This window comes from Acinonyx jubatus, chromosome B4 (assembly GCF_027475565.1).
Source record: "Acinonyx jubatus isolate Ajub_Pintada_27869175 chromosome B4, VMU_Ajub_asm_v1.0, whole genome shotgun sequence".
Taxonomy (NCBI): Eukaryota; Metazoa; Chordata; class Mammalia; order Carnivora; family Felidae; genus Acinonyx; species Acinonyx jubatus.
The window spans coordinates 128,333,341-128,351,714 of record NC_069387.1 but is presented as its reverse complement, the minus strand read 5'-3'; the positions used below and the strand labels follow the sequence as shown (position 1 = coordinate 128,351,714).

At 57.2% G+C, this 18,374-nt stretch overlaps 1 protein-coding gene across 4 annotated transcripts; it reads left to right on the top strand.

Annotated features, from left to right (window-relative positions):
• The first annotated feature begins 258 nt into the window (after positions 1–258).
• On the top strand, positions 259–17,279 carry PVALB (parvalbumin). 4 transcript variants are annotated; one of them, XM_053226750.1, is made up of 6 exons: positions 287–343; positions 1,300–1,715; positions 2,669–2,736; positions 4,376–4,508; positions 5,675–5,784; positions 17,061–17,279. In XM_053226750.1, the coding sequence occupies exons 3-6, from the start codon at positions 2,676–2,678 to the stop codon at positions 17,087–17,089; spliced, it is 333 nt and encodes a 110-aa protein (XP_053082725.1). In that variant the 5' UTR covers positions 287–343; positions 1,300–1,715; positions 2,669–2,675; the 3' UTR covers positions 17,090–17,279. The 4 variants fall into 4 exon arrangements, with proteins under 4 accessions (XP_014934686.1, XP_053082725.1, XP_053082724.1 ...); XM_053226749.1 differs by having other exon boundaries at positions 1,300–1,769; XM_015079200.3 differs by lacking the exon at positions 1,300–1,715 and having other exon boundaries at positions 259–343.
• The last annotated feature ends 1,095 nt before the right edge of the window (positions 17,280–18,374 follow it).

Genomic DNA, 18,374 nt, shown 5'->3' with positions numbered 1-18,374 from the left:
TTCCATCTAAAGTGGTCGTGGAAGTCTTCACGGAGGAGGCGAGCCCTGCCCGGGCCTCGATTGTGGGTGCTGGAGGGAGGCAGGGGCCAAGGGTTATTAATAGGCCTGGCTTGATGGAACCAGGGAGGGTGAATGTGATACAGACACCCAGCACCATAGTTGGGAAGTACCTGACACCAGAAGGGGAGGGGGCCGAGGGCTGGGGGCAGCGCCACCTCCCAAAATAGCCAGAGCAGAAGCCTATATAGGTGGCCACCACCCCCCCACCAGGCTCACTTCCCTGCAGGACCTCCCACTGGCCCAGCCTTTCAGCGAAGGTTCCAGCCCTCCACCCCCACCTGAGGTGAGTGGCAGGGACTGAGGTTGGAGGAGGACGGGGCTACCGTGGGGAGGAAGCCAGCTGGACGGGACAGCCACATTGCCCCTTCCCACAGCCACACGGAGCTGGGAGGGGGGTGCTGGAAGGTCCACCGCTGTGGAGTCCAGGGCTGAGAGTACGAATTCCTGGGCTCTCCAGCCTAATGCTTGGTGTGGCCTGGGGCAGAGCCCTCCCCGTGGCCGGGCCTCAGGCTCCCCACCTGTGGGACGAGATGGGTGGAGCCAGACGTCTGCGGACTCTGGTGATGCCATCAGAGGAGGCCCATGAGTGGGCAGTGGAGGCAGGAGGAAGGGGATGGAGGGCCGGCAGGCCGACCCAATAACATCTGGTGCTCTGGCGGGTGGGATCCGGCCCAGAGAGGGTGTCAGGTTGTTGGAAGGCTTGTCTAGCAGGCAGAGATAGGGGAAAGGAGGGAGGATGGGCCTGCCCAGTGGCTCCAGCCTTTGCCACAGGGGTCAGTGTTTGGGCGTGGTCTGTGGCACACTCGTGGGACTTGACAGGGCTGGGTCCTGGGCAATGGGGAGGGGCTCCAAGGACAAGGGTCACAGAATTCCAAGCCAGCAGATCCGGGAGGGGCTCCCTCTCTGCCACTGCCTTGCTGTGCGTCCTTCGGCCATTCACTGACTTGCTCTGGCCTCAGTCTCCCCACCAGCAGCATAGCATGAGGCTCCTTCAGCTAGGACTCTCCAAATAGGCCCCTGGAGTGGGCTGAGCCTGAGGGCCGAAATGATAGCACAGAAGCCCAGCACGTCCACATTAACAGCTCGTCTAGGGGTAGGGATGGCGGGGGCAGTTGAGGGGTCCCCGAGAGACAGCATGTCGGGAGCTGCAGCCTCTGCTCCTGGGAAGCCGGCTGGAGGGCTGTCGACTGAAGGAGCTGACTCACAGGCAGGGGGCAGCCGGAGCGGTGTCGTCCTAAGGTTTCCAGGAAGGGCAGCTGTCCAGGGCTGAGCCGAGGGAGACGGTGTTGACAGCCAACGTGCCAGAACTCCAGCAGCTGGACAGCTCTCCCCGGCCGCCCACCAAGTGGCACCAGCCTCAGCCTCTGAACACCCGCCTACACCTTCCGCCGGAGTCTAAAGATCCCACCACAAGGGACCATCAATACCACCAACACAGGGAGACAGAAGACCAGAAAAGGGGAAGGTCACTGCCCAAGGTCACACAGGCACTCAGCACAGCCGCAGATCCGGAACCCAGGCATCCTGACTTCCCGTCCAGCATTCCTCACACTATAGAGGCAGCTGGTTGCAGCCCGAATCCTTGGGAGTCTGTGGGAAAGAACGCAACTGGTCTCTGGCTACCTACGATTGGGAAGTGTCCACATTTCCCAGAGGTGAAGTTCAAGCCATAAAACCTGCTTTGCTTGTCTCGAAAGTGTGGTCCAAAGGTAACCACCTTCTCCCCAAATGTGAGTCTTCTGGTCTCCAAGTGGGGACAGGGGACATAAAGATTTCAAGTAGCCTCTCCCCGCCCCACCCTCTCCCAAAGGGTTTGCGGGGGCAGCAGTCTGAGCCCCCACTGTACTCCCATGTTCAGTGGCTCAGGAGACCAGAGAAGCCGAGTAGTTAGTGGAGATCTGAAAACAGTTCTTTGGAAAGTCGGACTAGGAAAGAAAGAAGGAGAAGAAGATTTCAGGGCATCCCTGGCCAGATGTGGGATGGGGCACCGGGAGGAGGGCCTGAGCAGCCCCGCCCATCCCTGCCACCTCCTCCTGGCCATCCCCTGTGGGGTCAGATTTCCAGACCTCAGCGCTCAGATTTTGCAGCATAAATTTGCATCCAGGACAGACAAGAGCAGAGGCTGAGGTAGGAGCGGAGAGAGAATGGGAGCAGGGCCGAGGGACCCACCGGGGTTTGGGCTCAGCCCCCGACAGTCCCGTATCCTCCCCGAGGTTGCGGGACAGCCTCCGAGGTGCACCGACCCGAGACGCTGCGCTGCACCAGGCTGGCGCCTCCTGCGCGCCCTTGACAGCAGGAGAACCCTCCAGCCCCATAAATTCCGGAGGTCGCCCCCCTCCCCGGGCACCCTGGCCGCGCGGCCCCCTGGGATCGCGAGGACCCCGGCGGGGGCGGTGCGGGAGCGACAGCGGGTCCGCGCGTCTGCCCGGCCAGCGCGGCGGCGGGACTGAGCGGCTCTGGCTGCGCGCCCAGCCCCGCGCCCCCTGGCTCTGCGCCAGGCCGGCGGGCGTGCGCCCGGCGCGCAGCACTGCAGCGCTGGTCATATGAGCAGAAATGATAAGAAAAGCACTTTTTAATCTTCTCGCACTTGCTCTGCCCGCTCCAACAGTTGCAGGATGTCGATGACAGACTTGCTCGGCGCTGAGGACATCAAGAAGGCGGTGGGGGTCTTTACCGGTGAGCAAGCGCGCTCCCCTCCCCAGACTTCTCCCCGGATCCACCACCCTGGCCCGGGAACCCCCACGGAGGGCCAGCGCTCCCGCGTGCTCCTCTGCCCACGCTTCCTGCGGGGAGCTGGCAGGACGGAGCAGGGGGCTCCTCGCCATTTCCCAAACTCCACTCGGGCGGGACTTGGCGCAGGGAGCGGGTGGGGAGGCCCAGCGAAACTTGCCGGGTGGCCGCGCTGCTGCGAGGACTCGGGATCCGGGACCAAGGGCAAAGACCGGGATGGAAAGCGGGACCTTCGGGTCCTTGTGGGAGCTCGATACCTCCCGTTAAGGCACTTGGAGGGGTTGCAGGTGCGCCCGCCTTCTCTCCAAGCAGCCCCTTTTGGAGACACCCCCACCCCCCGTTCAGAACAGGACTCTTTCGGCTTGCGGTTGTTGGCTCCCTGACTGTCCAAGCCCCTCTCTGGGAGTCAGAGCACCCCCCCCCCAACAGCTCCCCCCAGCCACCACCACTGTCCCGCGAGCGAGCGGGGTGACCTTCCCGCAGCTGGCGCTCTGCTCTGCCCAGCCCTGCGCACAGCATCCTCAGCGCTTCCAACTTCCAGCCTCCTTAGGCGGCCAAGGGCGGGGAGCAGGCAGGCATCCCCACCTCTCTGAGCTGCCCTGGGCTTTTGAGGTCTTAGCTGCTACCTGCCTCCTCTCTCCCCTCACCCAGGTGGAGAAACTGAGGCTGGGAGAGGGCCAGAAACTTGCCCAAGGTCACCTAGCAGGGCAGGAGGGGGATTAGAACTAAGGTCACCTTCCGGTCTCAGTCCCCTACTGGAGTGGCAGAGGTGGACAAAGCAACTTCCCTCGGCCAAAGGCTGAGGGGAGAACGTGACTCTCAGCAGGACCCCTCCCTGCCACACCCCCAAATTACCCTCTCCAGGGTCCTGAAAGGGAGCACAGGACATAGAAAATTGGGGAGGGGGCCTCCCGTTTCCTTTCTGCTTGGTGTCCCTTCCTCAGGGTAAGAAGCTCTGGGAGACCACGTTCCTGGGGTACTGCGATAGCCCACCCTCTTCTCCTTGACCCACCTTCCCCCTCTGAGAAGGAACTTAACTGGGAATTCCCGGGGAGACTTCTAACACGCCCCCAACTCCCGCTGGGGATGGATATCTGCAGGAAAGCCACCATTTCTGGGGCCTCCCCCCTTCCTCCTCCTCCTCCCGCTGTGTGACCTTGAGAAAAACTTGTCCTCCCTCTGTCGATTTTCTGGCAACACCATCTGTGGCCAAAAAAAAAGGCTGACCACCGCCCCCCACCAAGATACACCACACCGTGTTCACAACACCCCCCCATTCCCCTGCCCGCCCCCATTCGGCCACCACCCAAAAGCCTTCATGGAACCCGGGATGCCCCGCTGCCTTCAAAGGCTACTTCTGCCATCAGCGAAGGGTAGGGCGGAGCGTGGGGGCAAATCCACCTTGGGCAAAGCACCCGTCCCCTGGTCTGGGCTCCTTCAGCCCTCCCACCCAGGTACACCCCTCCATCCCCCCCAGCACCGGCACAGGGAGATCAATCGCAAATGCTGTGGCACCCCCATTCTCCTGCCCTTCCCTACCGCCCCTTCTTTGTCATTTTAACCCGCTGCTCTCCACCCCCCACAGCTGTCGACTCCTTCGACTACAAAAAGTTCTTCCAAATGGTCGGCCTGAAGAAGAAGAGCCCGGATGACATAAAGAAGGTGTTCCACATCCTGGATAAAGACAAGAGCGGCTTCATCGAGGAGGATGAGCTGGGGTAAACCGAGGCCTGCGGGGGCGGCCCTGGCTGAGGGGGCGTGGGGGGCTGGGATTCTTGCTGCCGAGTTCCCATCAGGGCTGCCCTTGTCTCTGCACCGTTGGCAGAAAATAACTCTGCCTGACCGCCGTTGCTTCCGGAGGAATAGAATCCGCAGCAGAAAGTGCAACTAACTAGGTTAAATTATAGCCACTTAATATGGCTAACGGAAGGGTGCTACTTAATAATTTAATACACGTGAAGAGGCAGGTTTTCTGGATGCTTCACACCACACGCAAGACAGGGAGCGCTGCCTCGAGTATTTAGTTCGTTGATTGTCATTTGCCTAAAAGGCACCCTCCACCATCCCGCAGACCCTCCCCACCCCGCCCCCTGCACTTCTGTAACAGTGCAGCTAAAGCAGTGTCCGGGCAAGGTGGGGATGCAGAACCAACTTTGGGGGTCAGGAGTCCGGGGAGCAAAGCGGAGGAGGGGAAGGTCATCATTAGGAAAACGCACCCGGCTCGTCGCTGCCCACCAGGCTCGTCTTACGTCACTCTCTGGCCAAGACTGCCTTGGATTTCGTCTTCAAGAGAAGGGGGATGGTGTGGAGAGAGGCCTCGCAATAGGGACTTCCCTGTCCATCTAGTCTCAGTCTCACCCCAGATCATCCCACAAGGGTACCCTTTGCCTAGAACCTTCCCCTTCTACCCCCCCTCCCCCCCGCCACCCCCCCCCCCCGCCACGGGCTGACTTCTGCTTGTTCTCCAGATGTCACCTTCTCCAGGAAGCCTCCCTGACTCTCCCCCTCACCCCAAGTGGGATGGATGCGTCCTCTGAGCACCCTTCTCTAGTTCCTCACCATCGCACCCATCACACCGTGCAGTCTTGACCTCCGCCTCATTTTTTTAGGTGCCTTCCTGCTCTGTGCTCCCACTTTCCAGCACGGCCCTGGTGCAGAGAAGACACTTTTGCGTTTGTGGTGTTGGCCAAATAAACAAATGCAGGTGCCCTGCCTGGCGTGGGGTCCACCTTTTGTGGAGGACAGCCTGTCCTTCTCTGCACACCCACCCGTGACGCCCAGCCCAGCTGCATACGTGTCCCCCGCTTGCTGCCTAGCCCAGTGGCCCGTACCTGTCCCTGCAAGGTGACCTCCACCTGACTCCCTCCCTGGCTTTGCTCCCCAGATTCATCCTAAAGGGCTTCTACCCAGATGCCAGAGACCTGTCTGTGACAGAAACCAAGATGCTGATGGCCGCTGGCGATAAGAATGGGGACGGCAAGATCGATGTCGATGGTGAGTAACCATGACCTGGGGCCTGAGCACATCATGGATCTTGGGATGTTTGGATGCTAAAAGCTTGGAGCTATCACTGTCCCGTGAAGGGGAGAGGAGAGGTGGTCTTGCACTCCCCGGGATTAGAAGGAAAAGGCAAATGCATCGGGTCTGAGAGCTCTGTCATGTAAGCCAGGCACACACACACACACACACACACACACACACACACACAACTGGTACATTTTTTCTAAATTTGAACAACCCGAAAGGAACAGATTCTCTTTTTTTTCTCCCTGCTGCATAGGGAATCAAGGATGATTTGGGATTTTTTTTTTTCCCCTGACTTTTGCCTGCAACTTTTGCCTGAGTTCCGGTCCCAGCTCTGCCCCAACTGGCTGTGTGACCTTGGGCCGTCTCTCTCCTTCTCTGGGTCTCAGTCTCCCATCTGTAATCCGAGGAGATGAGGCCAACTGATCCCCAAGGGCCCTGTGGGCCCTCCTGTTCTCAAATTCCAGAGATGGAAATTCCTTATCTTCCATCCTCCTCAACATCTTGTCCTGGTATCCTGTCACTTCAGGTTTCAAAACTTGTTCTGGCTTTGCCCAAACATACCGTTTCAGCCCTGAAGGGGAGCCAGGAAAAAGAGCCAGCCAGCAATCAGCTAGGAATTAGGAAAAAGGATATCTGGGCCTTGCTTTTCAAGCTTTGCTTTCAGAACAGGCTTCCAGAGAGGCTGGTGGTCCACCACCCCACATGCTTCTCCGCTGAGGCGTAACGAGCACCCCCAGAGCACCCCCCAGCAGCATTGCCTTCCTTAGCATCCCAACAGCCTTGAGAATGATGTCCGTTTTGCCAGATGGGCAAACTGAGGCTGAAGGTGCTTAGCCTGTTCAAAGAGCTAGGACATAAGTGGGGGAACAAGGATTTGGAAGAACTCTTTCCCACAAGCTGTGCCGCAGCTCGTAACGGTCCAAGCGAGGTGCGTAGTTTCATCCTAGGACCTGCTCGGGCTCGTTGTGAAAATTAAGTGGCTGTCAACACAAAACTGCTCTGGGAAAGTTAAAACGTTTCCGAATGTGGGTGTAGTGTATTAAAGTTTTCTGTCCGCGACCAAAATGGAGACAGGGTCAGACGCAGCCGGGCGCCTGGCCTTCTAGTCCCAGCTGTCTCTCCCGTGGCTGCAAAGGAGGGAGGTGACTTGAAAGGAGCCGGAGCCGAAAGTGCGGGAGAGAAATGGGTGACTGGTCTTGGTGCGTTCCAGTGAGTGGCACCTGTCCCCACACCCCCTCCTCAGCAAGCCACTTAGCTCCACCCTGAGCCAGCGTTCCCGCCCTGACCCCAACCCAAACCTCCACACCTGTCTCCTGTTTTTATTTGCAGCCAGTAGGCCGCAGCTCAGAAGCCACCGTAGGCGGGGGCGGGGGCCCCAGGTTGGCTGTTCTGGAATAACCTACATGATAAAGAAAAACCAGGCCAGATCCTAGGCTGCTTCCCTGCCTCCCTCCCTCCCTCCCTCCCTGCCGAACTCATATTTTAAAGAGGTAACTCAACTTTTGCAACTGATCTAACAGACATTTCCCGAGTGCTAAGCCTGTGCCAGGCTATCAGGGAGGCAAAGATGAATTAGACCCTACTCCCAGCGGCGCTATTTGCTGGCTGGGTGCCCCAGAGCAGGGCTCAGCCACCCGGAGCCCCAGCTGCCCATTGATAAACTGGGCACGGACAACGCATGGGTCACTGGCATTTGTGAGGATTCCATAACACCGTGCACGTTGAGTGCGGGGCCCAGAGCATTGTGAGTACTCAGCAAATGGTGGCCATGACACTATTTCCCTTCCATCCGCGTGTCGCTTACAGCTCTAGGTACAGGCGCACGAAAGAATGGCGACACCAGGGAGGTGCAGAGAAGCCTTTTGGAGAGGGAGGAACGGAGGCGTTTCAGCAGATTGGAGGCTGTGGGCAGGAAGCCACAGGCTGGAGTCTGGGGTGCGGGGCCGTCCCTGCGGAGCCCCGGGCAAGGCGTCGGGTTTAGCAAAGGCGTAAGGCTGGGAAGCTTAGGGATGTTTAGAAAGGGGCAAGAAGGTTGGTTTGCTGGGGGTAGGAAGAGCAAATCATCACCAAGGTGGCGATGTGTGCCCGGCCCAGTGCTGAACTCTGAGCACACGTCACCTGTGACAGAGGACGGAGGTACAGATGCGGAAAGAGAAGGGCCAGTGCCTAAGGGACGCTGGATGCAAAGCCAGGTCTGTCCGCCCACACAGTTCAAGCTCAGGACGACCTGGTGGAGGCCTGAGGGTCAGCACAGAACGAAACGGGGGGCGGGGGGGGGGCAGGAGAAGAAATGGGCAGGGAGGACAGATCCCCCTGAGGCAGCAGGGCCCCACACGGTGCACTTTGGAGGTGGGACAGACGCAGATACCTCCCCTCCCCACCTCCACCCCAAACACGGTACTTTTTCTGGAAGGTGCCGGCGAGGATGAATGTGATGGTGCCCGATAGGCCGTGAGATGGGAGGCACAAGGACAGCTTGTTGAAAGAATGAAAGAAAGAATGAATAGATGTGTGGCCGGCTCTGGGGGCGCAGTGATGGGCAAGTGTGGTGTGGAGGGAGAGGTGTGCAGGTGAAGGCGGGAGACCCGTGTGGGCTGGGGGCTTGCATGTGGCAGGTGCCGGGGGATTCTAGAAGCAGGACCACCCTCATGGCCCGCTGTTTGCCCTCTGAAGGTGAGTGATGCTTACCAGGTCCTTGAGGACCCCAGATTGGAGGGAGGGGATGGGAAGGCAAAGTTCTAATAACAACCCTTTGCATTCCCGTCTCTGGGCCAACTGCCTCCAGGAAGCTCAAAGGCTTTTATAGATGTGGTCGATTGATTCTCGAAGGCCACCCTTAGAGCTGGTAAAGGAGGGTTTTAAGGCGGAAAAGGAGGAGAAGCTGGACAGAGGGAAGGCGCCCCCAAACCCAGCCACAGTTGCAAGACCCAGGCCCAAATGGCAGGTGACACTACTAAGTGACAGGCTCCTTCTGAAGTGTTTGCCCTTCACATTGGTGGGTGTCAAACTGGAGCGAACGGCAGGATCACTGGAGGGCTTTTCACAACACAGTTGGCTGGGCCCGACCCCCAGACCTCCCGAGTCCTTCGGCCTGGAGTGGGGCCCAGGTGTGGGCCTTTCCACCAAGTTCCCAGGTGGCACTCCTGCTCTGGGGACCGTACTTTGAGAACCACTGCCTTACAAAAATCCTAGAAGGCAGGTGCTATCACACTTCCCCTTCTACAAATGAGGAAACAGAGGCACGGGGAGGTTACGTGTCCAGGGTCGCTCAGTAGCAGGGGCAGGACTGAGCCTCAGAGGTCCAGCCAGGACCCCTCCCCGCCCCTCCCCCCGCCGCCACCCTGCCTCTCATGAGGACACGTCCCCGGCCTGGGCTCTCCACTCCCAATGCCTGCCCATGTGGACCGTGCAGGCTGACAGGATGAGTGGTTGTCACACACACACACACACACACACACACACACACACATACACACACATGCCATCTAGTTACCGGTTCCCTGGAACCCGACACTGTGATGGGTCCTGTTTCCTATGCTTCCAGGCTATTCCAGCTCAAGAGCCTGTGGTTTGCTTTTTTGCTTCGGTGGCTGAAAAATTTAGTCTTAATTATCCCTGGACCACTGCAGTCTACTCCACTCATGTGCCCCGAGGCATCTGCCTTTCCTGCTTCCTTCTGGCGAAATCTGTTCTCACGCGTAAGCAGCCCATTTGACGTGGTGGGCAGGCGGGCGCCCTTGGGCCGAAACACCTAAAGTCAGGCAGAAAATACGACCTGCGCACCCCGCGAGCAGTGTGGACGGCCAAGCTTTTTTCTCTCTCTGGCCATCTATCTCCTCCTCCCAGAGTGGGGATAAAAATACCCATCTCAAAGGGCCGTTGCTTGAATTAAGTGAGTGTTCTGGAAACGACCCCTTCCCTCCTATTTTGTATGTGTGCTTTCTCTCGGAAGCCTCCTCAAAACCCTTGCGGAACGAATACCAGCCCTCAAAGAAGACGAAATGGGGTCCAGGACGGGAGGAAAGTGAGAGGGACGGAAGGAGAGGTCGGGATTTGATTTCCAGGCGAGGCCGGATGAGCACCTCAGGGCCAGCCGCAGTCCTGGTGGCGGAGCCCTAAGGCGTGTGGCGTTTTGTCCCATCTCCCCTCGTCGTCACATCAGCCCTATAAGGGGGCGGGGGAGACAGAGTCTGTGATTCCCCCACTGAGAGTTGTGGAAACTGAGGCCCAGTGGGCGTTAAGCGCCAAAGTCACACAGAAATCCATGGCGGCAGGGAACCCGAGTCCCCTGACTCTGTCACTCCCTCCGCCAGGCTGGGCCGAGACATTCCAGTTATAAATGGTTTCTGGGCTTAGCGAGATGCTTGCTTTAATTCCCCAGCGGATGCCCTAAGTCCGGCCTGTGTGGCGCTAAGGGGGAGGCAGCAGCACTCCTGTGAGAAGGGACAGTAGGGAAGGGGCGGGAAGATGTCCCCTCTCCATTTATCCCTCTCCTGCCTCCATGGGTCCTGGCGTGAGTCAGAGCCCCAGCCTTTGAGAGAGAGAGAGAGAGAGAGAGAGAGAGAGAGAGAGAGAGATGCACCCCATGCCGGCATTAGAATCTTCCTGGCCGAGTGACTCACAGCCTCAGTTTCCCTGTCAGTAACATGGGGACGAAAGAGCCAGTGCAGAGGAAATGGGGTGACAGCCAGGGAAGTGCCTGGCACAGAGTGAGCCCCCAGGACCGTTTAGGCCGCTCCCTGCCGCCATCTGGCTTGACCCCAAATAACCCCGCCGCCCGCTCCCCCCGGGTGGGAAAGTGATCCCTGTTTGCAATACCGATTTATAGGCAACCTAGCCTGGGAGCTATTTAGAGGCGAGGTGATAAACCAGGAGGCCGGTGCCTGCATCCCGGTGGTCACGACAGAGGGAAGGAAAGAGGCTTCCAAGAGCTGACTCAAGGTCCATCTCAGTTTCTCTCTGGGCCGTCAGCATGTGCTGGTCTCACCTGTCAATAGCTTCTAAATTTGTCCAATCCCCACGGCCCTGGGACTGGGACCGACCTAATTAGGCTAACTGCAGTTTCCTATGGGAAAGGAGAAGGCTGAGCCCTCTCGCCCTCTGAGCCTCCCCGTCGCCACCCCCTCGTTGTTTTCTAAGTGGATAAGGAAGAAACTGCAGGCTGGCCCTTGGGGATCTCCAGGGAGGACTCAGGGGGCAGAGGTGGGGCTCTGCGTCCTTCCAGAAGGATGCTCTCCCTCCCATCTGGATTTAGAGGTGCTCCCTCGGTGTGCCGGGCACCGACACAGCAGACGCGTCTCACCCATTATCTCATGTAGTCCTCACCAAAAACCCTATGAGGAGATGCTCTCGGTATCCCCATTTCACAGACGTGGAAACTGAGGGGCAGAGCCCGAGTGTCCTCAGATGGGCGTGCTGGAGGCGGGCTCCTAACTCGGATGGCGTAGGTGGTGCGGGCAAGTTGCCGTAGGTTGGCTCTCGATCTTTTGGACCGCCCCCCTGCCCTCTGCTGCCCACCCCCTCCTTGTCTTTGCCTCAGGATTTTTGTTGACATTTCGAAGCTCCAACCTGTGTCGGATGGAGAAGAGACCCAAGGGAGGTGGAATTAACCTGTATACAGCCTACCAAATGCTGCGCGCCGGCTACGGATCAGGCCGGTGACAGGGGCTTTAGCGCCGGTTCCTCTAAAGGAGCCAAGGAGCTCCCTTTTACAGATGGGGAAACTGAGGCACCATAAGGCGACATGTCCGGCCCAAGGTCACGGAAGCAAGAATGAGTGGGAGGCAGGAGTTGACTCCCAGATCCCTTGCTCAAGGCTCTCTGCGAGAGCTGGAAAGGCGTCTCCTCGACCTGACATTGCACACAGGAGCAAACTGAGACCTGGAGGGGTGAGGGCGCGGGGGCGGGAGCGGGAGGCAGGACCAAGGTCAGAACCTCCTCCCCATCCATCGTCCCAGCATCCCTCCACCAAATCAATTGACCTAGACTTCCGCAAGGCTTTGGATGTTTGGCTCATTTGTTTTTCCTTAAGGGGAAACCTGGACATTTTAGAGGAGACTTTTTTTTTTTTTCCTTTTGATAAGAGGGCTGTTCGTTAATTGGCTGATTCCTAAGAACTCTGCCCTGAGGCACAAACGAAAGGTACGGAAGAGGTGACCTCTGCCCTCAATTTGTCTACAAAACGCCCTGCTAGCTTCTGGGAGGATAAAATTAGAATCTAGTGTTCTCTGCAAAAAGCCGGGGCGTGTGGCCTTCGTGACGTGCTGGCTGCTTCAGAGTGGATCCCAGGGTGGGCAAAGGAGTCTGTTTGCAGAAGCTTTTGAAAACCCCGCAGGTCCAAGATACATCCCAGTCCAAGTGGACTGACTGCCATGGGAGAGACCCGTGGTTGGCATTCCTTGGTCCCCCTCATGCTGACCTCACCAAATGCCACTCCGGGTGAAGGCATTCACTGGCTCCTTGCGGATGAGCAGTCCCAGGACCCGTGATTTCTTTTTTTTTTTTATGTTTTATTTTTTATATTTAGAAGAGCGTGAGTGGGGAGAGGGGCAGAGAGAGCCACAGACTGAATCCCAAGCCGGCTCCAGGCTCCGGGCTGTCAGCACAGAGCCCGATGCAGGGACTCCAACTCATGCGCCGTGAGATCATGAGCTGAGCCGAAGTCAGACGCTCGACCAACTGAGCTACCCAGGCGCCCCTTGATTTCTAGGGTGAGGGTCAGCAGGGGGGTCAGTGGGGGTCGGGAAACTGTTAAGGACCAGCTTCCCCTTTGAACAGTCTCTCCATGAGCTGGTATTGGCAGACGGACTCATGTCTCCTTTTAGTCTAGCGCAGAGCAAACTTAGTGCCCGAGGAAAGGATATATGGGCTCTGGCCAGCTTTCCAGATTAAATGGCAGGTTGAGGGAGTCCCTGCTTCCGCCCGATCTGGGACGCTAGCCCAAGCAGGAATGGCCTCTCCGCACTCATGGAGAGTGGCCTGGGACCACAGGCCAAATCCTGCCTCTGCCTCTTATTTGCTGCATGGCCTTGACACTTCACTTCTCCGGGCCTCCGGTTCCCCGTCTATAAAGTGGGAATCACCCCACTCAGCTCCCAGGGCTGTTGTGAAAACTAGACATGAGGCAAGTCAGAACTTGTTGGACCCTAAGGAGGACTCGTGACCCATCCATCCATCCCTCCGTCTTTCCATCCATCCATCCTTCCATCTGTCCATCTCTCCATCAGTCCACCCATTTGGCATTTGTTTATTAGCACCTGCTGTGGGCCGGTGGGCACACTGTGTGCTAGGAGGCTGGTGGACAAGCCTGGAGTTTATGCTCTAGTAGGGAGAGACCGACAAAAATAAGTAAGTACCTAAAGTAAGCATTTCGGAGAGTGCTAAGTACCAGGAAGTAAATAAAAAGGGGCTGATATGGCAGAGTCACGGGGGTGGCGGTATCTGAGCTGGCTCCTGTGTCACTCTATGCCTAGGTCAAAGTAGGTCGGAAAGCTCCGGGGTTCAAGCTAAAAGCAGTAGCTTGACTCACACGTGCTGTGTGATCTCGGCCAAGTTAATTACCTTTGGGGCCTCCGTTTCCCCATCTGTAAAATGCAGACAGAAGCATCCCTACCATGGAGTAGTTGTGAGAATCCAATGACATAATATATACAGAATGCTTTGCATTTTGCATTCCATGCATAAGAATTCTTTTTTTTTTTAACGTTTTATTTATTTTTGAGACAGGGAGAGACAGAGCATGAACGAGGGAAGGTCAGAGAGAGGGAGACACAGAATCTGAAACAGGCTCCAGGCTCTGAGCTGTCAGCACAGAGCCCGACGCGGGGCTCGAACTCACGGACCGCGAGATCATGACCCGAGCCGAAGTCGGCCGCTCAACCGACTGAGCCACCCAGGCGCCCCAAGAATTCTTAAATCCTATAAAAACGGACAATGCTGATCACAGCACTGACGACAAGCACCCCCCGTCTCGCCGAGGTGCTGTCACAGGGTCACAGGAGCTCCTGGCTGAGGAAGCAGACGCGTTGGTCCCCGCCCACGGGAGGGATTTTTAGAGTACCTGGTGCTCCGGGTCCAGGGTCCATCCCGGCCACTCGGCCACTTGCTGTCATCGCTCAGCCTGCAGCCCCGGGGGTTTTCAGGACCAGTTAGAGGACCCCCTCCCCCTCTCTCCCACCTCCAGTTGATACCTAGACGCCCACACCCAGGTCCCTTGCCTTCCCTGTCCTCGGGGACAGGGAGGGAGCCCGGGGACAGGAGAGGGTGGCGTCCATTTCCCAGCTCAAACCCCAGAAAGGCAAGGAGCCCAGGCACGTGTCCCTCCGCGGAGCAGGGATCAGTTTTTTCGCTTTTTTATCTGAACATGATGCTGGCTTTACAGAAGAGCTTTGACAATAGCATGGTGAGTTCTACACACCCCTCCCCCAGCGTCCCCCAGGGCTGACATTTCACGTGACCGTGGGGGCACAAGATGCAAACTAAGAGATTGCGTGGTGGGGGTACGGACGTGCCTCGTACAAGGTCTGGGGAGGGGGGGACGCGCCCCGAGGAGCCCCACGTACTTCTGATACCCTGAAGCCATGTTTTCACAAGAAACCATTAGTGTCCCCCTACCTTCACACACCGACAGATCGACACCCGGACCGACACCCAGAGGGGCACGTTTCCCAGCAAACGCGCCAGGCTGGGCCTGGAACCCTAACTCTCCATCCTTTCTAGACGTGATGGGGACGGCCCTGGGGCCCCACACGCTGGCGGGCTGGGGACGCAGCATCTCAGAGACATCTCGTGGCAGAGGGTGGCAAACTCCTTCCTGTCCTCTCTTGTCTCCCGGAGAGAAAAAACAACCGGCAGACAACCCCTGGGCCCCCCTTTATTCCAAATAAAGGTCTCAGAAGACCTGGCCGCGGGGCAGTAGCCCCTAGGGCTGCCGCAGCAAGGACGCCCCAGGTGAGGGGCATGGAGAACCAGGGGCAGGGGAGCTCCTGGGGGTGAGGGGCAGAGATTTGCTGGCTCTTCTCGCCGTCTCCCAACTCAAGAAGCGCGCTGACTTCTCTTCCTTTTATGGATGATGACAGGGAGGCTCAGAGAGGCCAAGCGCTTTGCCTGAGGTCACACAGCCCATAAGCGGCAGAGCCAGATTTGGGGCCCAGGCCTCCTGACCGAACCAGCCCTGTCACAGGAGGTGCGAGCCCAGAAATGGCTACTGGGCGTTCCCCAAATCCAGCCCATTGTTTCCTGCCTTCTGAGCCCCTGCCCGCCAAAGGCCCCCGCCTATTGATCCCTTCCCCGCCGGCTGCTTTCTCCTGTGGGAACCCCACATCTTCTCGCAGGACTCTATCAGAAGCCACCTGCCCTCTGAAGTTTTGCTGACGCCTTGAACAGAAGGCACCTCTTCTCCTGGTGCCAGCGAAGTCTCTGGGCCTGCCATCCATCGGGAAACTGTTCACAAACAGTGCGGCCTCTCAGGGTCAGGCTCGGAGGCGGGTGGTGGGTGAGGCAGGAAACAAGGTGGGAGGGCCCTGGAGCTTTCTGTTCCAGCGGGAGAGGCAGATCACAAGGGACTAAGCAGGAACGTACTCCAAAGTGTTTCAAGAGTGGTAGGCACTGTGCACAGGGCAAGAAATGGTGATGGCAAAGAGGATCACGGTAGGGGAGGGTCACCACCGTCACCAGAATGGCCAGAGAAGGCCCCAGGAGGAGGGACAGCTGAGTTGGGAACACAGCCGTGAGGAAGTCTGAGTGCCCACCGGGCAGAGAGAATGGCAGGTGCAAAGGTCCTGCGGTGGGAATGCCCCCAGCGAGCTTGAGATTCAGAAAAGAGGCCAGCGGCATGGAGCATGTCCTGCCAGGTACTGTTTCTTCCCTGACCAGACCAGAAGCTCCTTCAGGGCAAGAATCATCTCTGGCTCCCCTGTGCCTCCCCTCACCTGGTCGGAGACACCCCTTTGTTTATTTAGGCGGGGATGGATTCAGTGGGGGACACTGGATCTCCTCCCAGTGCTGACGCCAATCTCTGACATCATTACTTAGTGTTCGGCGAAGCTGGGCAGGTGGATGTTCCTGGGGCGGGAGGGCACGTGACCCCACCGTGGACTCGACCGCAAGTCACGTGGAGGGAGCTGGACCCCCCGGTCTTAAGTCCCAGCTCAGCCCCTTACAACCCTGGAGGCTCTGAAAAGCCACGTCTCTCTGGGCCTCAGTTTCCCCTTCTGTAAAATGGGAATCACTCCCAGTTTCCTGCGTGATGGTCAGTTAAAGGAGCTGTGGGAGACAGGGCCCAGCTCATTCTGAGCACCTGTACGCACTCATCCGTCTCAGCGGCACAGAGATGTCTCAGCGGCACGGAGATGTCACCTCCTCCAGTCTCCTCCATGGTGTTGTTGAGCCCCCCGAGGAGGAAAAACACACAATGGCTCTTGAATCAGGTTGCTCACTGGAATCGCCTTTTACTTTCTTTTCTTTTCTTTTTCTTTTTTTCTTTTTTTCTTTTTTTTTTTGAGAGAGAGTATAGATGAGCAGAAAACTTACGGAAGAAATACAAAAGGCTGATAAAGACGTAGCAGGTCGAGAGGGTGTTTTTGTTTTTTTTTTTTTCCCTGCCTCACCTTCTTTCCTTGACCACCTCACTGCTGGGGAGGAGAAGATTTGCAGCCAAAGAATATCTCTAGCAAAGGGACGCCTGGGTGGCTCAGTCGGTTAAGCCCCAGACTTCAGCTCAGGTCACGGTCTCGTAGTTCGTGGGTTCGAGCCCCGCATCGGGGTCCGTGCTGATGGCTCGGAACCTGGAGCCTGCTTCGGAGTCTGGGTCTCCCTCTCTCTCTGCCTCTCCCCCACTCGTGCTCTGTCTCTCTGTCTCAAAAATAAAATAAACATTAAAAAAACATTAAAAGAAAAAGAGTATACTGACCCGGATGAGCACTGAGTACTACACGAAAGTGTTGAATCACTTTATTGTGCCCCCTGAAACGAATAGACCTACACCGTATGGCAACGACACGGGAAGGAAAACTTTTTTCTAAGTAAAACAAAAGAGAGATGATAATAGGCTCGCCGTTTCTCATTGACTTCATTCATTCATTCATTCATTCATCCGTGCCCACACTCACTCGTTCCATCACTCCAGGCCTGCAGCAGAGGGGAGAGCCAGGAGGAAGCACCGTGCAGGGCCCGGCGGTCAGGCCATGGCGAGTCCTTCCACACCGTCCCCCTCTGACTCACCTCTCTTTCCTCTTCTTTTGCAGAATTCTTCTCTCTGGTGGCCGAAAGCTAAGAGGCTGTGACTACCCCAGGCCTTCCCCCTCTCTGCCCCAAACACCCAATCTCAGCCCCTCGAGCTGCCCTCCTGCGTTTCTGTTCAGTGTGTTTATGTTATTTTTTACTCCCCCCACCCCCTGCGGCCCTCAAACGACATCATTCTTCTGGAAAATGCTGGAGAAACAATAAAGGCTGTACCAATCAGATTCTACTGCTCCGGAGGCTGCGGACCTGCTGGGGTGTGGATCCTGCCTTGGCTCTCCAGACCCACCTGTGCAGGGGTGGGGCAGGATTTAGACAGAAAAGGGGATCGGAGGGAAATTTACTGAGCCCTCCTCTGCCTTGGGTACTGAGAATGATACTCTGCATGGGTTGCCCATTAATCCTTGAAACTGCCCATAAGGTAGGTGATGAAACTCCCATTTTACAGATGCAGAGACTGAGTCTTAGGAAAATGATGTGTCAACCCCGCACAGCTAGGACTTCTAGATGGATGGATGGATACCCATTAAGACTCTTTGTTACAAATGACAAAAACCCCACACAGAGTACCTTAAGCAAAAAAGGAAGGAAAAAACAAAGATCTGGTTATGCCTGAATGGTCCAGGGCTAGGTCTTCAGGAACAGCTGGATCAAGGGACCTGAGTGCTATCATCAGAATTAAGTCCTTCTTCCCTCTGAGCACTGTGTTCCATTTTGCTGGATGCATTATCGGGCAGGCCCTCCCTCATGGTGGCAAGATTCGTCCAGCATCTCAATGCCGGTGAAAAAAGAGCTTCTCTTTCCCAGTCACCCCATCAGGAGATTCCAAATTTAGTCCCGTTAATACCAGTAGCTAACGGTTATTGAGCACTTACTTGGGACCGAACCCTTTACGCAATTCCATCTGTACAACAACCCTATGAATGAGTACTATCATTATCTCATGTTTGCCCCAAGTTACACTACGAATAATTAGTGAAGCCAGGGCAAGGTGGGGCCAGGCAACCCCGTCGGGATTCAGGCTGAGCGGCAGGTAGGGACAGGCCACCTTCCCTGGTGGCCTCCGGGCAGCGTCCGCTGACCCAGGCTTAGCAGGGGACTTGGGATCAGACCCAGGAAGCAGCAGCTCGGAAGGGCCTCACTGGCCCGAGGGGGCTTTCGGTGCCTGTCACCCCACCCCCAAATGACAGTGCACACATCACAGTTCAGACTCAGGGCAGCACGTGGCCCGGCAGCAAAGCGCCTTTGAAAGCAGGGCTGTTCGACCTCTCAGGGGACACAGGACATGGGCTGTGGGGCGCTCAACTCGGAAAGGATTT

Excerpts from the sequence above, each read along its gene's own strand:
- PVALB (XM_015079200.3), top strand. The coding sequence starts at position 2,676 with ATGTCGATGACAGACTTGCTCGGCGCTGAGGACATCAAGAAGGCGGTG. Across the intron at positions 2,737-4,375 it reads GGCGGTGGGGGTCTTTACCG|CTGTCGACTCCTTCGACTAC; the intron begins GTGAGCAAGCGC and ends CACCCCCCACAG. Across the intron at positions 4,509-5,674 it reads ATCGAGGAGGATGAGCTGGG|ATTCATCCTAAAGGGCTTCT; the intron begins GTAAACCGAGGC and ends TTTGCTCCCCAG.